The sequence below is a fragment of the Otolemur garnettii genome, unplaced genomic scaffold (assembly GCF_000181295.1).
Source record: "Otolemur garnettii isolate 467f Iridium unplaced genomic scaffold, OtoGar3 scaffold00003, whole genome shotgun sequence".
NCBI classification, from domain to species: domain Eukaryota; kingdom Metazoa; phylum Chordata; class Mammalia; order Primates; family Galagidae; genus Otolemur; species Otolemur garnettii.
The window spans coordinates 40015771-40036457 of NW_003852398.1; the positions used below are offsets into that span (position 1 = coordinate 40015771).

At 38.5% G+C, this 20687-nt stretch overlaps 1 protein-coding gene, 1 non-coding gene and 1 pseudogene across 2 annotated transcripts; 2 read left to right on the forward strand and 1 right to left on the reverse strand.

The window, feature by feature from the left end:
* The first annotated feature begins 5689 nt into the window (after positions 1-5689).
* LOC111727303 lies at positions 5690-5796 on the forward strand. The gene has a single exon (XR_002774879.1). It is a non-coding gene; the product is annotated as a U6 spliceosomal RNA (small nuclear RNA).
* Positions 5797-9324: 3528 nt separating this feature from the next.
* Positions 9325-18311, forward strand: LECT2 (leukocyte cell derived chemotaxin 2). Its single transcript, XM_003782171.3, has 4 exons — positions 9325-9589; positions 11056-11152; positions 12712-12857; positions 18018-18311. The coding sequence occupies exons 1-4, from the start codon at positions 9544-9546 to the stop codon at positions 18182-18184; spliced, it is 456 nt and encodes a 151-aa protein (XP_003782219.1). The 5' UTR covers positions 9325-9543; the 3' UTR covers positions 18185-18311.
* LOC111727191 lies at positions 15269-15368 on the reverse strand (annotated as a pseudogene).
* Positions 18312-20687: the final 2376 nt, after the last annotated feature.

Sequence of the window (20687 nt, forward strand, 5' to 3'; positions counted from 1 at the left end):
ACATAATTAGCCTTAAGAGAAGAAAAACAAATGATTCCTCTGGCTAATGATTTACCAGAAAGAAATATTACGAACAGAATAGGAGAAACAACTGATGGAAAGATGTCTGCCTACCCACAGCAGGGGCGTCAACGTCTTTAACGTTTGTGAATGATAGAACAGGGGCCTCAGAATCAGAATATGCACCTTGGAGTCTTTTGGAGGTACACATGCCATTTAGCTGGGCCACTAGAATTGACCTGATAAGCAAAATGACCTTATTATGAGAACTTCTCCTGGTTTCAGTGATATATTCCAGTTGTAGGACCTTGGAAATGGGTTTACATTTTGCCCCCAAACCATAATCCTGAATGTTGAAATCCTAAAAGATCAAAATCCATAAAATCTAAAACCCCTAACATCTAAAATCCTGAAAATCCCAATCACAGGATAATTGCATCTTATTAGGCAGAATCACTACCTTGTTATCCCCTTTATTTGGAAATTAAGTATGGTTTAAGGAATTTCTGCATTTAGTGGAAAATTCAGGTAAGTGGATTGGTTGTGCAACACAGCAACAATGAAAACTTTAATTGAAAAATGCATACGTTGCTTGGATTGGTATCTCTTCCCTCTGATGACATTTTAGGAGCTCTTCAGGGACTAAAACGGCCTCTGCCTGAAGAAGCCAGTGAAGTTACTGACTAGTTCAAAAATAATTACGTGCATGGTAGGATAAGGAGACACTCAACAGTGTTGCCATCCAATCACTAGTGTTGTTTCTGAGGATGGATTTCGTGTACCCCGAACAACAGGGAAGGGTGGCACAGAAGACGGGAAAACTTAATGTACACTGATGTCAGTGTACACAGAATCACAGAAGCATCTCTAAAAGAGCAGTGCCACGCAGAACTATGTTGAAAATAAATGTGAACTTGTTCTCTGAGGAGGGCCATGTCCTAAAATGAAGCCAAAGCAGATATTCCTCATGATGCAGCCTTCAAAAATCAGTAGAATGATTGTGAAAGTCACCCGTGCTTTACGTCTTATGGTCTCCTCTAGGCAGTCCCCTCCATCTACCCCTGTAAGACGCTTTTAACATGTCAAATTTTCTTTGGAGTTTCTTTTTATGTTTTAGTTTTTTCTGTTTTTATTTGTTAGCATTTTTTACAATTCACTATGCTACCTATTTTATCTTTGCATCACTTCCAATACTAACGGTGTAAATTGTGTAGAGACTTTTAGTGAAAGGTCTAATTCATGTTATGCATTTTTTGCAAATTTGGCTCTGCAAAAGTACATTATTGCAACATCCTGACTTTGTATATAAGCAGTCTGTCGGTATATAAAAATGTTGAAATTTCTTCAGTCAGTTAAAAGATGTTCTCTGTGTATATCTGCATCTTGATATACACAAAATTGATCTTGATCTCAGCTCTTTGCCCAACTTCATAGTGGATGGTGTCCATTGCGGTTTTTGACGGATCTCATCAGAAGACTTAAATTGTTCATTATGGTATTTCAGATGACCACAGTTACCAACTGGGTGCACACAATTACCAACCATAGTGACATACATGTATACAATCCCTTTAACCTATTTCTTCAGTATATGCTTTGTCTGTTCATAATTGTTACATCCATGTGATTATCATTAGTATATCTGAGTGTTTATGCTTGTAAAAATATGTATTTTGGCCTGTTTCGTTGTGTAATAATGGCCTATCTTCTGTCATTTTTTTATATATTTCTCAAATAAAATCCCTTTTAAAAAGGCAAACATCTTTTAAAGAATTTTTAAATTTTTTACCCAAAATTATGTTTGTGATTTTGAGTTCTTGAGATTTCAACATTCAGGATTACAGTGTTTGAGATTATGTCTCTTAGGATTATGATAAATTTCCACTGAAAACAGCCTGGTTTACATCCAATTCCACTTTAGAGTGGATAAGAAGTCAGGAGAGAGTGAAAGTTATTGAGTGTTTTACATGTACTTGGCCAATTTAATTATTTTAGAAATACTATTTCAGTTAATTCTTACAAGAAACCTCTGAGGACTGATATCATTATCTCCATTTTAGAAATGATTAGGTGAAGCTCACAGATTGTCAGAGCTTCAAATCCTGAAATATGAGAGGGGTTGTGCATGAATGATGAATCATTCACTGTGTTATATAACAAAATATTTATAAGCATTAATTCTAGAGTTTAATAGACTTGAGTTCAGATCTTGGCTTTGGCATATCCAGCTTTGGACCCTGACTAGGTCAGTTAAGTTCTCTGAGCCTCAACTTGAAAGTCTGGAATGACACTATCTGTCAGGTTTTTCTGCAGATTAAATTATTAATATATATACAGGTGGTACACTTATTATATTATGTGCCATACAGTAAGCTCACCTGTTTATGTAACACTTCTTAACAAGAGTCTACTGTGAAATATACATATAAAGTGTATAAAACATAGACTAGCGTTTAAAAGGTAGTAATAAATGAATGCCTATATACCTAGTACCTAGTTTATAGGAGCATTACCTGCACCTCGGAAGTACAGATGCACCTCTGAGGTCCATGGTCACATTCTCATCTTTTCTCTCATAGATAAACACTACACAAATTGTATGAGTTATTCTCTTGCTTTTCTTTATATTAGGGATTTTTACTGTGTATGTATGTATTTCTAAACTATATATAATTTAGTTTAGCCTGCATTTGAACTTTTTAAAAACAGCTAGGGCAGCGCTGTGGCTCAAAGGAGTAAGGCGCCAGCCCCATATGCTGGAGGTGGTGGGTTCAAACCCAGCCCTGGGCCAAAAACTGCAAAAAAACAAACAAACAAACAAACAAACAAACAAACACAGCTTCCTTCTTTCTTTCCTTCCTCTTTCCCCTCCCTCCCTCCCTTTCTTCCTTGACAGGGTCTCATTTTATCACCTGGGGTTAGGGTGCAGTGGTCTCATCACAACTCACTGCAACCTCAAAGTCCTGGGCTCAAGAGCTCCTTCTACCTCAGCCTCCCATGTAGCTGGGACTATAGGCGTTCACCACCATGCCCAGCTAATCTTTCAATATTTTGTAGAGACAGGATCTCCCTCATTGCTCAGGCTGGTCTTGAACTCCTGACCTCAAGCAATCCTCCCACCTCAGCCTACCAGAGTGTTAGGCATTAGCCACCATACCCATGCCAAAACAAACAGCTTTCTCGTGATAAAATTTATAAAGTTTGCTTTTTAAAAGCATGCATTTGAACTTTTAATAAACACATACTGCATATCCAGTGATTTGTTTTCTAATCATTATTGTATTTTTGAGATTCACTTAAGTTGACACGGTTGGCTGTCATGTATTTATTCTCACTGCTGTAGAGTATTTCATTAAACAAAAATGCCATAGTTTGGCTCCATTCTACTATTGATAAACGTGTGGTTTTTTTCCCCCATTTTACACTATTACAAACGATGCCACTGTGAACATTTGAAAATGTGCACACACGTGAGAGCTTTTTAGAGAGTAGAAGGAGGAGGGAAGTTCAGTTGTAGGGTATGCAAATGATCAAATCTGTAAGTATCAAAAAATGATGAGGCCACAACAATACCTGAAATAGTAACATAAAGCTGAGTGAATTCTAACAGTTAAGAAGAGCGGTGCTTATCAGGCACCGTCTTTCCAAGCACAGCAGATGTAGCGTGCCTAATAGCAATAAAATTAAATCTGGAACAAAGAGGTAGCATTGTGTGTTCCAGCACATAATTTTTACCATACCAAATTCATACCATCATATGAATTGTTGTATTCGTATTTGGCTATAGGAAGCTGGGAATTCAGAGGTTGGTGGATGTTAGTGCTGACCATGTCTGAGAAACATGGAGCTCAGGTGAGACTGTTGTTGACTGGTTGGCATTCACTTATTAGAATGACTCTATTCCTGCTTGGCAAGAAGTCAGAAATGAGGGGTTGTTACTGATTGGTTGGCTTGAATAGCATGTTTACCAGACATGAGTTGTCACTGATTAATTAAAAAGGTTTAAAACTGGGTGGCTACATGCTATCACAGTTACAGAAATATCAGTCTTTCCTTGGAGTGTGGGAACTTTATTTATGGTCAAAAGACAAGGCCAGATTGTTTTCCAAACTATCTGTCCGAACAGGTGTCTTTGTTTAACTTGTTAGTATGAGAAAATTTCAAACACAATCTAGAGGAAATAGTATATTAAACTTCAGTACACCTGTTACCCAACTTGTATAATTTCCAGTTAATAGTCAATTGTGTTTAATCTATATACCACCTACTCTCCAGACTCCTGGTTTATTCTGAAGCAAATCTGAGACATCATATGATTTTATACTCATTAAAGTTTTAGTATGTATTTCTAAAAGATAAGCACTATTTTCAAAAACTATGCTTAAAAGCATAAATAATTCTCAATATTATCAAATAGTATTGAAATAAGTAGTACTAAAATTTTCCCTATTTTCTCTCTCTTTGAATCAGGTTCCAAATAAGGTCAATGCAATGCATTTTGTTGATAAATCTTGTAAATCTCTTTGATCCACAGATTTATACCTCTCTCCTTTTCCCTTCCTCAGATTTTTGGTTGTTGTTCTTTCTGGTAGAACTTCTCACAGTCCACGTTTGGCTAACTGCCTTTCTGTGGTATCATTTAACTTGCTTCCTTTCATTGTGTGGTTCCTGTGAACTGGTATGTAAGAGTTAAGGCTTCATGAAACTTACATGTGATTTTTTGACAAGAATACTTCATAGGAAGTGGTGTTCATTTCCATCAGGAGGCTGTCTGGCTGTGTCTCCTCTCTCTCTCTCTTTTCCCTAATGATAAGATTGATTAGGTGTTGTCAGCCTGAGTTATCCACTGTAAGTTCTTCATCAGCTTTTCATCACTGATGACTCTTGCCCCCATCCTGTTTCACCAGGGGTTTGAAAACAGTATCTTGCCATCTACTCTGCAGTCCAAGGATTGCACTGGCTTTAGAGAGGACAATGCGTTGGAAATAACTCACACTGAAGGCAGGAAAAACCACGAGGGAGGAAAGCAGGCCACAGGTAGAAAAGCAAAAGAACGCTGGAGCAAAGGTCTCATACATTTAAAAATTTGAAAGGTATTGCAAAATTGCTCTTTAAAGAGGTTACAACAATTTATACTTTCAATAAATGTTCCTGTCTCCACATACCCTTAACTTTGCAAATTTGATAGGTGAAAAATTGTACCATTAGCAATGGTTTACAATTGCTAATTATAAGTGGAAGTAGAACATACTTTCAAATGTTTATAAATGTTTAATTGATATTTCTTCTTTTGTGAAGCCCTGTTGCTATCTTCTGCCCATTTTTCAATGAGTTTGTTTACATCTCTTATTTCTTAAGAATTCTCTGTATATAAGATAAATAAGTCCCTCATCTGACAGGTCTGACAATTAAGTTCATAAACTGATCATTGATGAATATCACTATAGTCACCTTTGAAGTATTCCCCTCGGGAAGCTGAGCACTGGCACCAGCACCTAATCCACACTTCAAGGCAATTTTGGAACTCTATTTCTGATGGCTGTTGTCATACAGTGCAGAAAACCACGCCACAATAATGAACACCAATCAGCAAGACACCCCACGTATCAACATGAACACAGCTGTGAGACGCACATATATGCCAAGGTTATGAAACTTTTCTGGGTTGTCTATACAGAAGTGTCAACATGTGCTTGCCTCGGCAGCACATATACTAAAACTGGAACAATACAGAGAAGATTAGCATGGCCCCTGAGCAAGGAAGACCTGCAAATTCGTGAAGTGGTCCATATTTTTGATCAGAACACTTAAGAAAATAGGTATAGAAGGACATTTCTTAAACTGATAGAGGCCATCTACAACAACAAAGCAAGAAGATTTGACTATACTATAAATTGATAGTGATCAAAACAGCATGGTACTGGCACAAAAACAGAGAAGTAGATGTATAGAACAGAATAGAGAACCAAGAGATGAACCCAGATACTTACCATTATTTGATCTTTGATAAGCCAATCAAAAACATTCAGTGGGGAAAAGACTCCCTATTTAACAAATGATGCTGGGTAAACTGGCTGGTGACCTGTAGAAGATTAAAACTGGGCCCACACCTTTCACCATTAACAAAGATAGACTCTCACTGGATAAAAGATTTAAACTTAAGACATGAAACTATAAAAATATTAAAAGAAAGTACAACATACTTGAAGAAATCAGCCAGGGAGAATATTTTATGAGGAGGACCCCCTGGGCAATTGAAGCAACACCAAAAATACACTACTGGGATCTGATCAAACTAAAAAGCTTCTGCACAGTCAAAAACACAGTATGTAAAGCAAGCAGACAGCCCTGAGAATGGGAGAAGATATTTGCAGGTTATGTCTCTGACAAATGTTTAATAACCAGAATCCACAGAGAACTCAAATGTATTAGTAAGAGAAGAACAAGTGATCCCATCTCAGTATGGGCAAGGGACTTGAATAGAAACTTCTCTGAAGAAGACAGGTCCTCAGCCTATAGACACATAAAAAAAATGCTCATCATCCTTAATCATCAGAGAAATGCAAATCAAAACCACTTTGAGATATCATCTAACTCCAGTAAAATTAGCCCACATCACAAAATTGCATAACCATAGATGTTGGTGTGGATATGGAGAAAAGGGAACACTTCTGCACTGTTGGTGGGAATGCAAACTAACATGTTCCTTTCAGAAAGAAGTTTGGAGATCACTCAGTGGTCTAAAAATAGACCTGCCATTCCATCCTTCAATTCCTCTACTAGGTATATATCCAGAAGACCAAAAATCCCTTTATAACAAAGATATTTGCACCAGAATGTTTATTGCAGCCCAGTTCATAATTGCTAAGTCATGGAAGAAGACCAAGTGCCCATTGACCCATGAATGGATCAATAAATTGTGGTATATGTACACTATGGAATATTATACAGCCTTAAAAAAGACGGAGACTTTACCTCTTACATGTTTATATGGATGGAGCTGAAACATATTCTTCTTAACAAAGTATCTCAAGAATGGAAGAAAACACATCCAATGTAGTCAGCACTACTATGAAACCAATTTATAAACATCCACACTTCTATATCAAAGCTATAACCCAACTACAGCCCAAGATGAAGGGGAAAGAGGAGGGAGAAGGGAAGAGAGGAGAGAGGATGGGGGGAGGGAGGGTAATTGGTGGGACTATACCTATGGTGCATTTTACCAGGATACATGTTAAATCTTTTAAGTGTAGAATATAAATGTCTTAACAGAATAACTAAGAAAATGAGGTGAAGGCTATGTTAACCAGTTTGATGAAAGTATTTTAAATTGTATATAAAACCAGCACATTGTACCCCATAATTGCATTCATGTACACAGCTATGATTTAATTAAAATTTTTTTTTAAAAACAGCAAAAAAAAAAAACAACAAAAAAGAAGTGGGAACATAAGTGCACAGTGGCAAGTCCATGAACTTAATTGTCAGACTGTGTACAATGACAGCTCCGATCCTCATTCCAGAAAAAGAATTCTGTGATATATTCAATGCACTGACGTTCTGCACTTTGCACATTAGAGGCCTCTTGAAAAGTTGTGTGTGAAGTAAAAAGTGGTCTACAAGCTATTAATTGCCATTGTCTGTTACTATTCAGTAACATGCATCCCCAAACTCGGTGTCTTCCATGATGGCCAGTTACTGCCCACACGTTTAGAGGGTGTGCCAGGCTAGTTTGGCTGGAGTAACTGTGCTCCACGAGACTTTCATTCACTCCTAGGACAGAAGGTTAGTGTCGGAATGTGCTCTAATGTGATGGCAGAACACAAGGAGGTGGGTGCAGAGACACAGGCCCTCGAAGGCCCAGGCTTTACTCACAGGCTTGTTACCTCTGGCTTGTGTCATTGGTTGAAGTCACATAACTAAATCCAAAACCAAGGGTGGAGAAAGTCCTTCTGCCTCCGAAGAGACATGGCAAAGGAGTGGATGCAGACAGAGAGAAGGACTGGGACCACAGTCCCGATCTCCTGCAGGTACTGACAGATTATTTAAATAGGTTTGCTTCCATAGAAAATTCCAAGCCCGCATCACAATATTAAGCATAAAAAGGAGCTGCTAATACATATTTGAAACATGGAAAATTTAAGTCTACGGAAAAGTACAGAGTAACATAACATCCGTGTATCTATCTCTAATAATTAACAAATTAACATTTTTCCATATTTGCTTCTGATCTTTTTTCTAGAAACTAAATGTTTTTGAGTTAAGTACTCTGTATGTCCCCACACAGTTCTACTCCTCTCACTCTCCAGAGGTAACTAGTCTCCTAAAGTTGGTCTGTATGTATTTTTGCGTTTTTACTATACACACATGCAGCATTCATGATGATAATATACTTTTTCAAGATTTAAATAAATGGGATAAGTCTATATATCATTGTAAAAGTAGCTTTTATATTTTGCAGTATATGTGGAGGTTTGTCATGAATTGTGTTCATTTAAACCATTACGCATAATTCATCTGTCTTTTCCATTATGGATGGATGCATTGGATGTTGTTAATTTTCCATTATTACAAACAAGAAAACACTTTTTTTTTTGGCAGTTTTTGGCCAGGGCTGGGTTTGAACCCACCACTTCCAGTATATGGAGCCAGTGCCCTACTCCTTTGAGCCACAGGTATCACCTGAAAAACACTTTTTTTTTTATTGAGGCAGAGTCTCACTTTGTCACCCTCAGTAGAATGCCATGGTGTCACAGCTCACAGTGACCTCAAACTCTTGGGCTCAACAGATTCTCTTGCCTCAGCCTCCCCAGTAGCTGGGACTATAGGTGCCCTCCACAATGCCAGGCTATTTTTTGTTTGTTTGTTTAGCAGGCCCAGGCTGGGTTTGAACCCACCAGCCCCAGAGCATGTGGCCAGTGCCCTAACCCCTGAGCTACAGGACCCCAGCCAAGAATACATTTAAAATAGCATATTTAGAGTAAACAAATATAATTTTATCAAAATATCAGTTACTTCCAAATATTACACAGACGAAATACAATTGGACTGACAATCCAAAAACACCTAAGGAATACACTAACGTCTGTTACGGAGGGTCATGGATTAATAATGATCAATGCTCCTCTGAAATATGTGCTACGCAGGAAATGAAAGATCTGCTGAAAGATAGCAGTCAGTATTCCATTATTCACAGGAACATTTTCCTGCCAGCCACCGTCCAGAAAGGCTGTCAATCTGCACCCAGCTGTGTCATTTTCTGTTAATATTTAGTCAGTGTTTCCAATAAAACTCACTGCTTCTTCAGATCAAAGGCTTTCACATAGGTCCTACGGGCATATCCGACAGCTATCCATGAAGGTTTAGACTATGACTTGCTCCATTCTCTAACATTTTTGTGTCTCACACTAAAAAAATGAGAGGTGCAGAATTCTGAGGCTAAATAGCTAGAAAATACTCACTCAAAGTTGCAAATTCTTCAGAGGGAGTGTGGGGGGCCATTCCCATTACAGGAAGAAGCCCAAGGGAAGCAAAACCCAGATGGTTCCCACGAGAGTCCTCCTTTTGGCTGTGGTGACTTCTACGGGTAAGTCAGAAGTACAATTTTAGAATCTTAGCTCACTTTTAAAAACGGATGTGAGGGGTAGATTTTAAAGTCAGTAACAGCACAATCAACAGGGACTTGTGTATTTGGTTATTAGAAATGGGACCGGGAAGATGCATGGCAGTGGGGTTGGGGTGGAGGGGATTCTAAATCATTCCCACCTGAATGTTCTGCTTCTTTACGGAAAGAAACATAAAAGTGGAATGGGAAGACTTGAAGAAAAGCCTTTTGGTGTTGGGCTGGGATTTCACTGAAACAAAATCAGGAAGTAAAAAGTTTGCATAGAAAATTGATTTCGGAAATTCCTGATTCAGAGACTCGTATGGATTTGGACAAAGGGAATGCCCCAATGCTCCCTTAATACAGCAGAAGAGAAAAGTTAATAAATTAAGAAGTTGGCTGATACATATCTCAATTCCCCAGGACAAATACTAGTTGCCAAAGTGATAGTATTATATCTTGATTGCAGTGTTGACTTGAAGCTTTGCTCCAAGGCATAAGACTTTTGAAACCCATCTTTTAAAAGCATATTAAGAAATACACTGAATGGCCATGTTCTGTAGCTTCTCTTCACAGCACATATATTAGTGAAGAGTAAAAAGTCTGTAAATAAAATCAATGCTCAAATTAGCAGGCTCTTGTTTTTGTTTGTTTCAAACTTGAGTTTCCTAACTATATCTCTCTGTAAATGCTAACATTGGAAATTCAGGAAATGTAATTTGGTTGAACATTTATCATCTGCTTGCTATTACATTAAAGACCCAAGTTATGCCTAATGTGAAGTTTGCATTAAGTACACAGAGAGCCAAGTCCTCCACCAGGTTTTACAAGTTTTCATGTAATTGTTTCTACTCCCTGACCCGCCTTCCCTCCTCACCTCACTCCAAGCTAAATCTGTTTGACATTTTACATTATTTCTTAGAATCTCTTCCATGCTTGCAAATAAGAAAGAGATTTATTTAGCAGTAAATAAACTGGGCCCATTCAGAGTCTGTTTCTCTTTAATTCAAATATTTACTTGGATTTGATTAGTAAACAAAAATCAACATTTCAAAGTTACTTTAGAATTTCTAAAATTATTTCTTTCAGTCATGCTATTTGATTATTTTTGTTGATCCTAAACGCAGTGGCTCCTGTGCCACATAACAAGCAAGGAAAAATTTGAAAAGCGCAATTTACACCATTTATAATGATGGAAGTTAGTGCCTATAAACAAACATTTACCAACCATCTGTATGTAATAAAACAGAATTTGGTGGCCATGGATAGTTACTTTTACATCTGAGTTAGAATGTAACATTCTGTAGGGAGGGTCTTCCTGTAAACTACAGAAAGGGGAAAACGTCAGTGAAAACAGAATTTTCAGGATCCACTGGGAGACTTATTAAGACTGGGAGACTGGAAATATCTGAGGCCAGCAGCTCTGCTCTTGTGTCTCTCCCTTTTAGCACTGGCTGGGCCATGGGCTAATATATGTGCTGGCAAGTCTTTCAACGAGATCCGGACGTGTGACAGCCATGGCTGTGGACAGTACTCTGCTCAAAGGTATGGGGGTTCACAAAAACAAACACTGTGACTCCTAGGCTCTTAGCTTAGTGTCCTTGCCCAACAATTCCTCAAGGGATTACGATTAGCTCCCCTCTGACAGCATGAAAACCCAGAGATGTAGCCAGTGTCATCACTGTCTTTGGAACAATTTCTAACAACTCTGCTTTGGCCTCTGAATTGGGATCAGAGCACGGACTAAGGGAAAAGAAGGGAACAAACACAATGTTTTTCCTCCCAATGTCTTCACACCTTGACTTTGCTCACCTGGTGTTTCCAAAGGTGAATCAAACACTACTATCCAATTTTACAGACGAGGAACCTGAATTGAGGCACCAAAGTGTTAAGGGAACTGCCTGTCAACCATGACTGGAGATGGGGAAGGCTGGACTTGAATTCAGGCTTTGGGACTTTCTTCCCACCAAACCAGGGTGTTACTGACCTAGGCTACGGAAGTTGAATAGTTGAGACTGACAAGAAGAGCTTGTCCACCTCTTCCAGACAATGAGGGTGACACTTGTAAAATTTCAAGAATACACAGCACTACCCTGTGCGTGCTGCTCTTTGATGAAATAGCCATGTGTCCAGCTGTACCACTGCTTCCCTCCTCATTAGGTGGGAACTCTCACATGTACAGATTCTACTCAGAAAGCAACCTCTACCACCTGAAACAGGACTAACAGACAAGAAAGACAGAAAAACGTCTTCTGGCTTGCCCAAATTAGACTCAATTAGCTCATACCCTATCGTTTAAGCACTTGGCTTCTACAGTAATTTCTCGGCTCTTCACTTGGAACCTGTTCAATGTTGCTTTACACATAATTCTAATAATCCTGGCAAATCTCCCTACTAGAAGGGAGGAGACCCTGGGAAGGGCAGGCGAGAGACAGCAGAGCAGAGCAAGAACTGAGGATTGTTAGAGACAAACTCAAGAAACCTTTCCACCCAGTATCATTTGTCTGTGCTCCATACGCATTAGTAAACCCAGGAAGTATCACTCACTGTATTAAAATTCCATATACAGTAAATGATGTTTATCATCACTTTTCTAGCTCACTGAGAGAAAAATAAGAATAGGGTAACTATACTTTTATGATAGGTTCCCATAAAAAGACAACTCTTTTCAAAATGGTCTTGAAGAAGTCAAGATTCAGATCATCTATAACAGTGGTTCTCAACCTTTCTAATGCTGTGGCCCTTAATACAGTTTCTGTGGGTCGCGATGCACCTGTGGGTTGAGAACCGCTGATCATAACATTAATTTACATGGACTGCCTCATTTCCCCAAATTCCATATGATAATATTAGCTAATATTTGTTTAAGGCTTACTATGCACCAAGTACTATTTTAAATACTTTAATATTTACAACACGGTTATTGCGACCTGCAGGGAGGAAGGTGGGCTAAAAAGCCTGAGGAATCCTGGGATACCCCAGTATGTTCTGGCAGCTTTAAGCTTTGGTACCCTAGTCTGTGAACACTGGGCTAAAACCGTGTTCCTGGGCAGGGAAAGTTTCAGGGCAGCTCCTCAACCTATTCATTCTTATTTACATCCTAGAAATCAAAGGACTCACCAGGGCGTGGATGTCTTGTGCCCCGCCGGATCTGCTGTGTATGCACCGTTTTCTGGAATAATTATGGGCCAGGAGAAACCTTACAAAAACAAAAATGCTATCAATAATGGCGTTCGAATGTCTGGAAGAGGTAAGAGAGGTGGAAACTAAGCCCAAGTCAGCCACCAGAGATGTTGCTGTTTATTTAATGCAGTTTCCATACATAGAAGTTTTGTACTTTCAAAATGATAAATCTAGAACATAAAGGATATAGAGTTGATCAACGTAGCTAACGCATTTTCAAAGATGTTCCACCTCGTTCACTGACAAATGCTGCTTGGTGCACACATGCCACTAAACTCCATCGCTGACTGAAGGTGCTCCTCCCTTGGTCCATGTGGTTTTGCTTAACAATCTATAAACAAAAACAGTTTCAGCAAAAATAACCATAATGGATACTTTCACTCACCCAAATGCTACAAATCATCAATGTTGGCGTTTCTGCAAGAGTTGAACGTGAACCATTTTCATCAGCTTCTATGTTCTAGGTAAAGCGAAGTGTCCTGGTTCTGCAGATATCAGGTCTGTTGTTCAGTTGTTTTGATGCTATTGAAGTATCACAGGGAGAGAGAAGCGCACAGCACGTAAATGTACAGCTCCATGAATTTTCACAAGGTGAATACACCTGTGTAACTAGCACCCACATCAGGACAAACAACATCACCTGCATCCCACAGAGCCCCGTGCAACCCGTCAGTAAATTATTCCCAGTAGGAGTAATCACTGTCCCAACTTCTAACATCATACACTACTTTTGCCTGTTTTTATTGATTAAAAAAGTATAAATAGAGGGCGGCATCTGTGGCTCAAAGGAGTAGGGTGCTGACCCCGTATGCTGGAGGTGGTGGGTTCAAGCCCAGATCTGGCCAAAAACTGCAAAAAAAAAAAAAAAAAAAGATATAAATAGAATTAAAGAGCATGCATGCTTTGTGTGAGGCTTCTTTCATTCCACATAATGGCTGTGGTATTTATTCATGTTTTGCTTACACGTGCATTCTTTTTGATGTAAATAGGTCACTATGAAAGTTTTGAGACAGACTGTGCTATAGTCTATTATTTCACTTCCAAGAAACACAGTTGACAGCGTCCTATCTGATTTATCCGGGCACGTTTCAACTTGCTCAGCTTATCAGTGTGGCTGGAAGGGCTTCATCTGTTTCCATCTGTGACATAGTGTTTCATTACATGCATATGCTTTCATCTATTTATCCTTTATTCTTTAAAGGAACATTTTTAGGTGATTATGAAAATGCTACTAGGAATTTTCTTGTTTATACTTTATACATTCTTATTGGGAATGAGCCCACAGGACACGTGCCCCCCCCCACCTGCATCTCTGAGGAGCTCTGTGGTGACTGTCTTCTGTAAGCCCAAAGTGACAAGAGAAACTGCTGCCATTGAGCTGGGTCCTCTAAAGTGATGGCACTTAGTAACCCAGGGCAATGTCACCACAGACACCTAATTGTAGCAGAGCTGAAGCAGTAATCAGAGTCATCTGAAACTCAGAGATTTGTGACATTGGCTAGTCAGTCATGGTGACCCCAAAACTGAATAGAACAATCAACTAGACTTTGTTTGATTTATATAAAGGGAAAAATTCTAGGTCTGATGAACAAAATTCTGACTTCAGTCATCACAAGAATGGGTAAATTCTCAAGCTTCAGCCACAGTCCAAGGCCTTGAATGAAAAGGTAGCTCAGTCCCTTTAAGGAAGGGCCCTGCCACATAGACAAAAACTTACCCTGCAACCCTTACCTCTGGCCATCCTCAAAGGGATCTGCAGCCAGTTAGCAGGGTGGTTGTACACTGGGAAGAAGAAATAACTAAGCCTTCTGGAGATGATTGGACACTTGCTCCAAAATGACACCAATACCTCAAGATCTAAAAGGCCACTGTGGTTCATCAGTCAGACTAGGACTTATAGGGTTGGGGGTGGGAGGGAGCAGTCAGCATAGTTTTTCACTAGAGTTCATCTTACAGTGGGCCCACTGCATCCCCAAATCTATCCTGTGGTTATTTCCCCAGTTCCAGCATGCATAATTGGAATCACTACACTCAACTATTGGCAGAATACTGCAGGAGTGGAATTGCTAGGTCAAAGAGTATAGCTGTATCTTTAGCTTTAGTGGGTAAATGCCACAGTTTTCCAAAGTAGTTGTATCGATTTACACTCCTGCCAGCAGCATATGAAAGTTATGGTTGTTCCATATTTACTATTATCTATTTATGTTTTCATTTCAGCTATTCTAATGAGAGTACAGAGAATTTAATTTGCATTTCCCTGGTAGTTAATAAAACTAGCATATAGATTGATAACATGGATATTGTCTTTGGTGAAGGGCCTATTGAAATATTTTTGCCCATTTTTCTATTAGATTGTCTTTTTCTTATTTATAGATAGTTCTTTGTATATTCCAGATGAGTCCTTTGTCAGCTACATCTCTATATAAAATATCTTCTCCCACTTTCTAAGTTGTCTTTTCACTTCCTTAGTTATCTTTTTTTTTAATGGAACATTTCATAAACGTGTCATCCTCGTGCAAGGGTCATGCTAATCTTTGAATCATTCTAATTTTAGCATATGCACTGCTGCAGCAAGTATGTAATGTTGTCTTGTAATAAAGAGCCAATATTAGTGTTTAACGTAGTTGAATTTAGTAATAATCTCCTTTATTGTGAACACATTTTTTTTCAACTGGTTAAGACATATTCACCAACCCCGAAGATGCAAAGATATTCTTCAGTTTTCTTTTACGAGCTTTGTTTCGCACTTTATATTTAGATCTATAATCCGTCTAAAATTGGCTTTTGTGTAAGTAATGAGATATACAGATGAAGATTTTTTTCCTATATGATTGCTAATTGACTCAGCACCATCACTGGAACAAGACTCCTCTACTGCACTGTGGCGTCTGTTTTTCACAAACAAGGACTGGGCAAGTTTCAACTTGCTCAACTTACCAGTGTGGCTGAGAGGGCTTCATTTGTTTCCATCTGTGACAGTGTGTGCATGGGGGTCTGTTTCTGTTCTCTTTACCGAGCCCCATCAGTCTTCCATTCTTGCAGGAATACCGCCCTTAGTTACAATAGTTTTAAGATATAACTTGCTATCTGGTAGTGTAGGTTTTTCTTTATTCTTCCTTCAGATTGTCTTGGCAACTCTTGGCCATTTGTACTTCCAAGTAAACGAGAATCAGTTTGCCAAGTATCACCAAAAATCCTGCTGGGTGTTTGATTTGGTTTGCATTCATTATCTAGCTCAAACTGAGAAGAACTGGTATCTTTAAAGTAGTGACTCTTTCTGTCGGTGACCATGTTACATCCTCTGTTTAACAGCATCTTCTTCCTTGTTATATTAGTAGCTGTTGCATTAGTTTTCAGTGTGGGGGTCTTACACATCTTTTTTAATACATATCCATAAAATATACCTGATAAACATTGTTTAGATATTCTATAGCAGTATTATCCAACAGAAATATATTAATACAAGCCACATATTTAACTTTAAATTTTCTAGTAGCCATATTAAAGACGTAAAAAGAAACATGTGGAATTAATTTTAGTATCTTCAAAGTATTTTTCAGTATGTAATTAATACAAATATTGAGATATTTTACATTTTAAAATACTTAGCCTTCAAAATCCATTACCTATTTTACCATTAAAGTGTATCTCAATTCGGATTAGCTACATTTCAAGCACTGAATAGCCAGTGGCTCGTGGCAACAACATTGGACAACACAAGTCTATGGCCTTTTGGGTTTTTTTGCCCACTTGCACTGCTTAAAAGTAGTATGTTAAAGTCTATTATTCGTGGGTTTCTATCCATTTCTTCTTGCCTTTCCTGTAGTTTCTGCTCTATATACGTGGTGTCTGTGTTCTTTAGTGCATGGATAGCTGCTGTTATAGCTTCCTTGTGAATTGTGCCATTTCTGATAATATATTGAATTCCTCTGTCTGGTCTCAGTGCCTTTTGGCCTGAATTCCACCATCTGGTGACAGGAACACCGTCTTGCTTTCTTATTGCTTCCATTTGTTTGACAAATCCCTGTCCAAGTCTTTATTTTTAGCCTTTTCTTTCACTGAGTTTTATTCCATACTGAGTAAAATTGGGTTTGCTTTTCAACTCACCAGGAAAACCTTTGAATAGACAAGTTGTGGCCATTCACATTTATAGTCTTCCTTCATATATGTGGTTCCAACACTGTCATATTACAGTAACTACCCTACACTAACTCTCCTTTCCTCTGCTTGGTGGGTATTTTTGTGTTTTCAGTTTTGTTAATATTTAGGGAGGTTTGTATGTTTGTTCCAGTTATTTCCATTTTTCATCTTTAAAGTCTATACTTTGGGGAGGAGGGGAGAGAGGGGGTGGGAGGGGGATTGGTGAGCTGCCACTTAACGGGCATGATGTAAGTGTAAACGGCACACCTCCTGGGTGCAGGACACACTGCAGCACAGACTTCACCTAACAAATGGAAACATTGTAACCTAATCATTTGTTTGTACCCCGCCATTAATCTGATATTTAAAATAAATAATAAAGTATATAGTTTTATTACCGTATGTCTTGAAGTTGACCTAACTCTGGGTCAATGCTCCCAACCGCCTAGTGTTGTACTGCTATTGTTCCTCAAGGCTTTCATTAAATTTTCATAGGAATCTATTCTCCCCTTGGCATATCGTAACACAATTCTCCTTTTTAATAAGATTCTGTAATTTTCTTCCATCTCTCTCCTGTGTTGATACAACTCTCTTTTTGCCTTTGGTCCTTTTCTATTATTTTAAAATTTTTCTGATGTAGGCCGGGCACAGTGGCTCACGCCTATAATCCCAGCACTTTGGGAGGCTGAGACAGGTAGATTGCCTGAGCTCACAGGTTCGAGACCAGCCTGAGCAACAGTGAGACCCTGTCTCTAAAAACAACCGGGCCTTGGGTGGTGCCTGTGGCTCAAAGGAATAGGGCACCAGTCCCATATGCTACAGGTGGCGGGTTCAAACCCAGCCCCGGCCAAAACTGAAAAAAAAAAAAAATAGCCAGGTACTGTGGCAGGCAGTTGTAGTCCCAGCTACATGGGAGGCTGAGACAAGGGGATCAGTTGAGCCCAGGAGTTTGAGATTGCTGTGAGCTATGACACCAGAGCACTCTACTGAAGGGTGACAAAGTGAAACTGTCTAAAAAAAATTTTTTTTTTCTGATTTAAAGCTACTGAAGTCCAGATAACAAATAATTATACTTATTTTCTTTTAGGTTTCTGTATCAAAATTTTCTACATTAAGCCCATTAAGTATAAAGGCGCTATCAAGAAGGGAGAAAAGTTGGGAACTCTGTTGCCTTTGCAGAAAGTTTACCCTGGCATACAATCGCATGTACACATCGAAAACTGTGACTTAAGTGACCCCACTGCATACCTGTGAGTGGAAGACAAATGACAGCTTCTAAGTAGAAAGTCTTCTTAAAAATCTGGTTGCATATTCCGCTTTTCAAGAAATTTGTGTTCAAATAGAAACATGATAAAGAAATAAAACAGCATTTTCCTTTCAATTCATTGTGTCTTTGATGTCTGGGTATGAAAAAACTTCTTGGGGCTGATTTTTTCAGTCACCTATGAGATCTGGGATTTCTTTTTTTTTTAATTTTTTAGTCCTGAAGACCTAGGATAAATAAATGAGTGGATTCAAGCTGGACCAGGCTGCTTTTTTGTCACCTCTAAAACTAGTAAACAGCTATCTTTCTGCTCAGAAACCAAAGCCTGAAGGTATTTCTATGGTACAAGGATGAAGAGTGGTTTATAATACTAGAAATGGTAAATAAGTCATAAATAATTGTTGAAGAAATGGGAGGCTTCTTTTGAGTTAAGGTAGGTGAAGATCTTTCACAAACTCCTTAGGTTTGTCAAATAGGATGGAGGGTGAACCACTTTCATGGATAAGAAAGGATTTTCTGGTCTTCCTACCTATACTTTCCCATGCTATATAAGAATAATAGATTTCCTAGGTAATGAATGATGGCAGTGTAAGAAAATATATTCTAGATTTCAGCGAGGCTGCATTATAGGAAGTACTAGAATGAGAAAGAGGTCTACCTTTCTCTGAACTATCTTATGAGTGTGGGTCAGTTGGTCTCCTGGAGCCAGACGTATTTTATACTACTTATTTCTACACATCATTGTCTATCTGTATCTTATTCTACCTGAGTCATGTTGGCAACAGGTAGTAAGAGGAAACAAGACCATACAATGTCCGAAGGACCAGAAATAATTCTGGCTCCCTAGGTTTTATCAGTCAGACTAAAATAAGAAATAAGTTGAATTAATCACTCTGGAAACTCACTTCACAAATTTTTGCTCAAATTCTTTTGGAGTTTTGAAGCAACTTTAGTGAAAGACTCCATTCTTTCGTGTAGCTATGTTACCGGGAAATACAGTTCACTGAACTTTATTAGAGAGAAAGCTGTACTTGTACACCAGGACACACAGATAAGAATGTTAATGACATCACTATCTGTCATGGCAAAACCTAGTACAACCCAAATGCTCTTCAACAGTGAAATGGAGAAACACGCTGTGTTAAAGTTATAGAGTGGAATATTATACAGCAGCCAGATGTAAAATAAATGGCCCTCAGCCAGACAGAAGCAAATGGATGAATCATAGCAACATAATTTTAACAGAAGTCCAAAAGGTCACATAAAGCATACTTTTTATAAAGTCAAAACAATCCAAATCAAAACACAATTTTTAAGAACACATATATATGTAACAAATTACATAAAAAGTAAAGCAAGAAAACTCATGACGGGAAGGAGCAGGACCCCAGAGAAGGGTTACTACCAATGCTGTAGGTTTGTAGTTTGGAGGTGATTTCATAGGCATTTATTGTTCTGAATAATATGTTACAGAGGCAACAGGACTTGCATGTGGGTGTCCGGGATAGAGAAATTAGTGACGATTCTCAGATAGCTGAGACTATGTCACACAATCAGCACTTTCTCATATCCAGTCAGATACTATTCTCTACTGTGTTAAGACATTTCACATAAGACTAGCAAGTTAAGAATTTTTCTTTTGGTAAAAAACAAACACAAAAAAACTACCCAGCACTGTCTGATTTGATTATCTCCCTTAAATATCCCCTTGGTACCAAATAATCTCAGGGTGTTTCCAGAGATTAAATTTGCTTGCAAACCATAGGTTTGTGGCCTGTGTTTCCACGGAGGCCACATAAAAAGACATGGCATATCAGCTCTAAAGGAAATTTGAAAAGGTGCTTTACAATATTTAACAAGGCAATGGATGGTTATTTAGAAGGCAAGTAAGTTAGATATGGATATTGTTTGAAAAACCAGACTCATTACCTGGATGGAGTGCTTCCCCAAGGGAGATATAGACTGTTGTCTTCTGCTTAGTATTTTCCTATCTGCTTAACCAACAAGCAAACTTTGGACCAAGAATTCTTTCTTAGGAAGAACTGGAATACAGCGCCCTCTGGTGCACTATGGAAAAGTGAGGATTTCCTTGTCTTTCAAGTTTGGATGTCAAAACAGCAAATTCAGTCAAAATATTACAAAGATTCCAGTGACAGAGTAATCAGTGATGATAACTTACTTTTCCTTAGCAACAGTGATTACAATATATACTTCAAAAGTTAGGGTGTCAGATAATCTGTCAGGTTTGATAGCTATAAATTAACATGAATAGCATCGATTTTTATTTTGAAAATGTTTTATCTGCAGGAAATTAACAGAAGAAAAAAGTGGCCAATTTAGGAAACCAGGCCTACAGAAGGAAGAATTCTTACATCTATCCTAACACTTACCACACTCATTGCAAACTAACACCAACACACGTTCTAACAACACATACCACACTCACCCCACACTAACAGTGACACACACTCTAACAACACGTACCACACTCAC

Bases quoted from the DNA above. Each gene is read 5' to 3' on its own strand.
- LECT2 (XM_003782171.3), top strand. From the start codon at position 9,544: ATGGTTCCCACGAGAGTCCTCCTTTTGGCTGTGGTGACTTCTACGG. The intron at 11,153-12,711 runs GTATGGGGGTTC...TTTACATCCTAG, and splicing joins GGACAGTACTCTGCTCAAAG to AAATCAAAGGACTCACCAGG. The intron at 12,858-18,017 runs GTAAGAGAGGTG...ATTTTCTTTTAG, and splicing joins CGTTCGAATGTCTGGAAGAG to GTTTCTGTATCAAAATTTTC.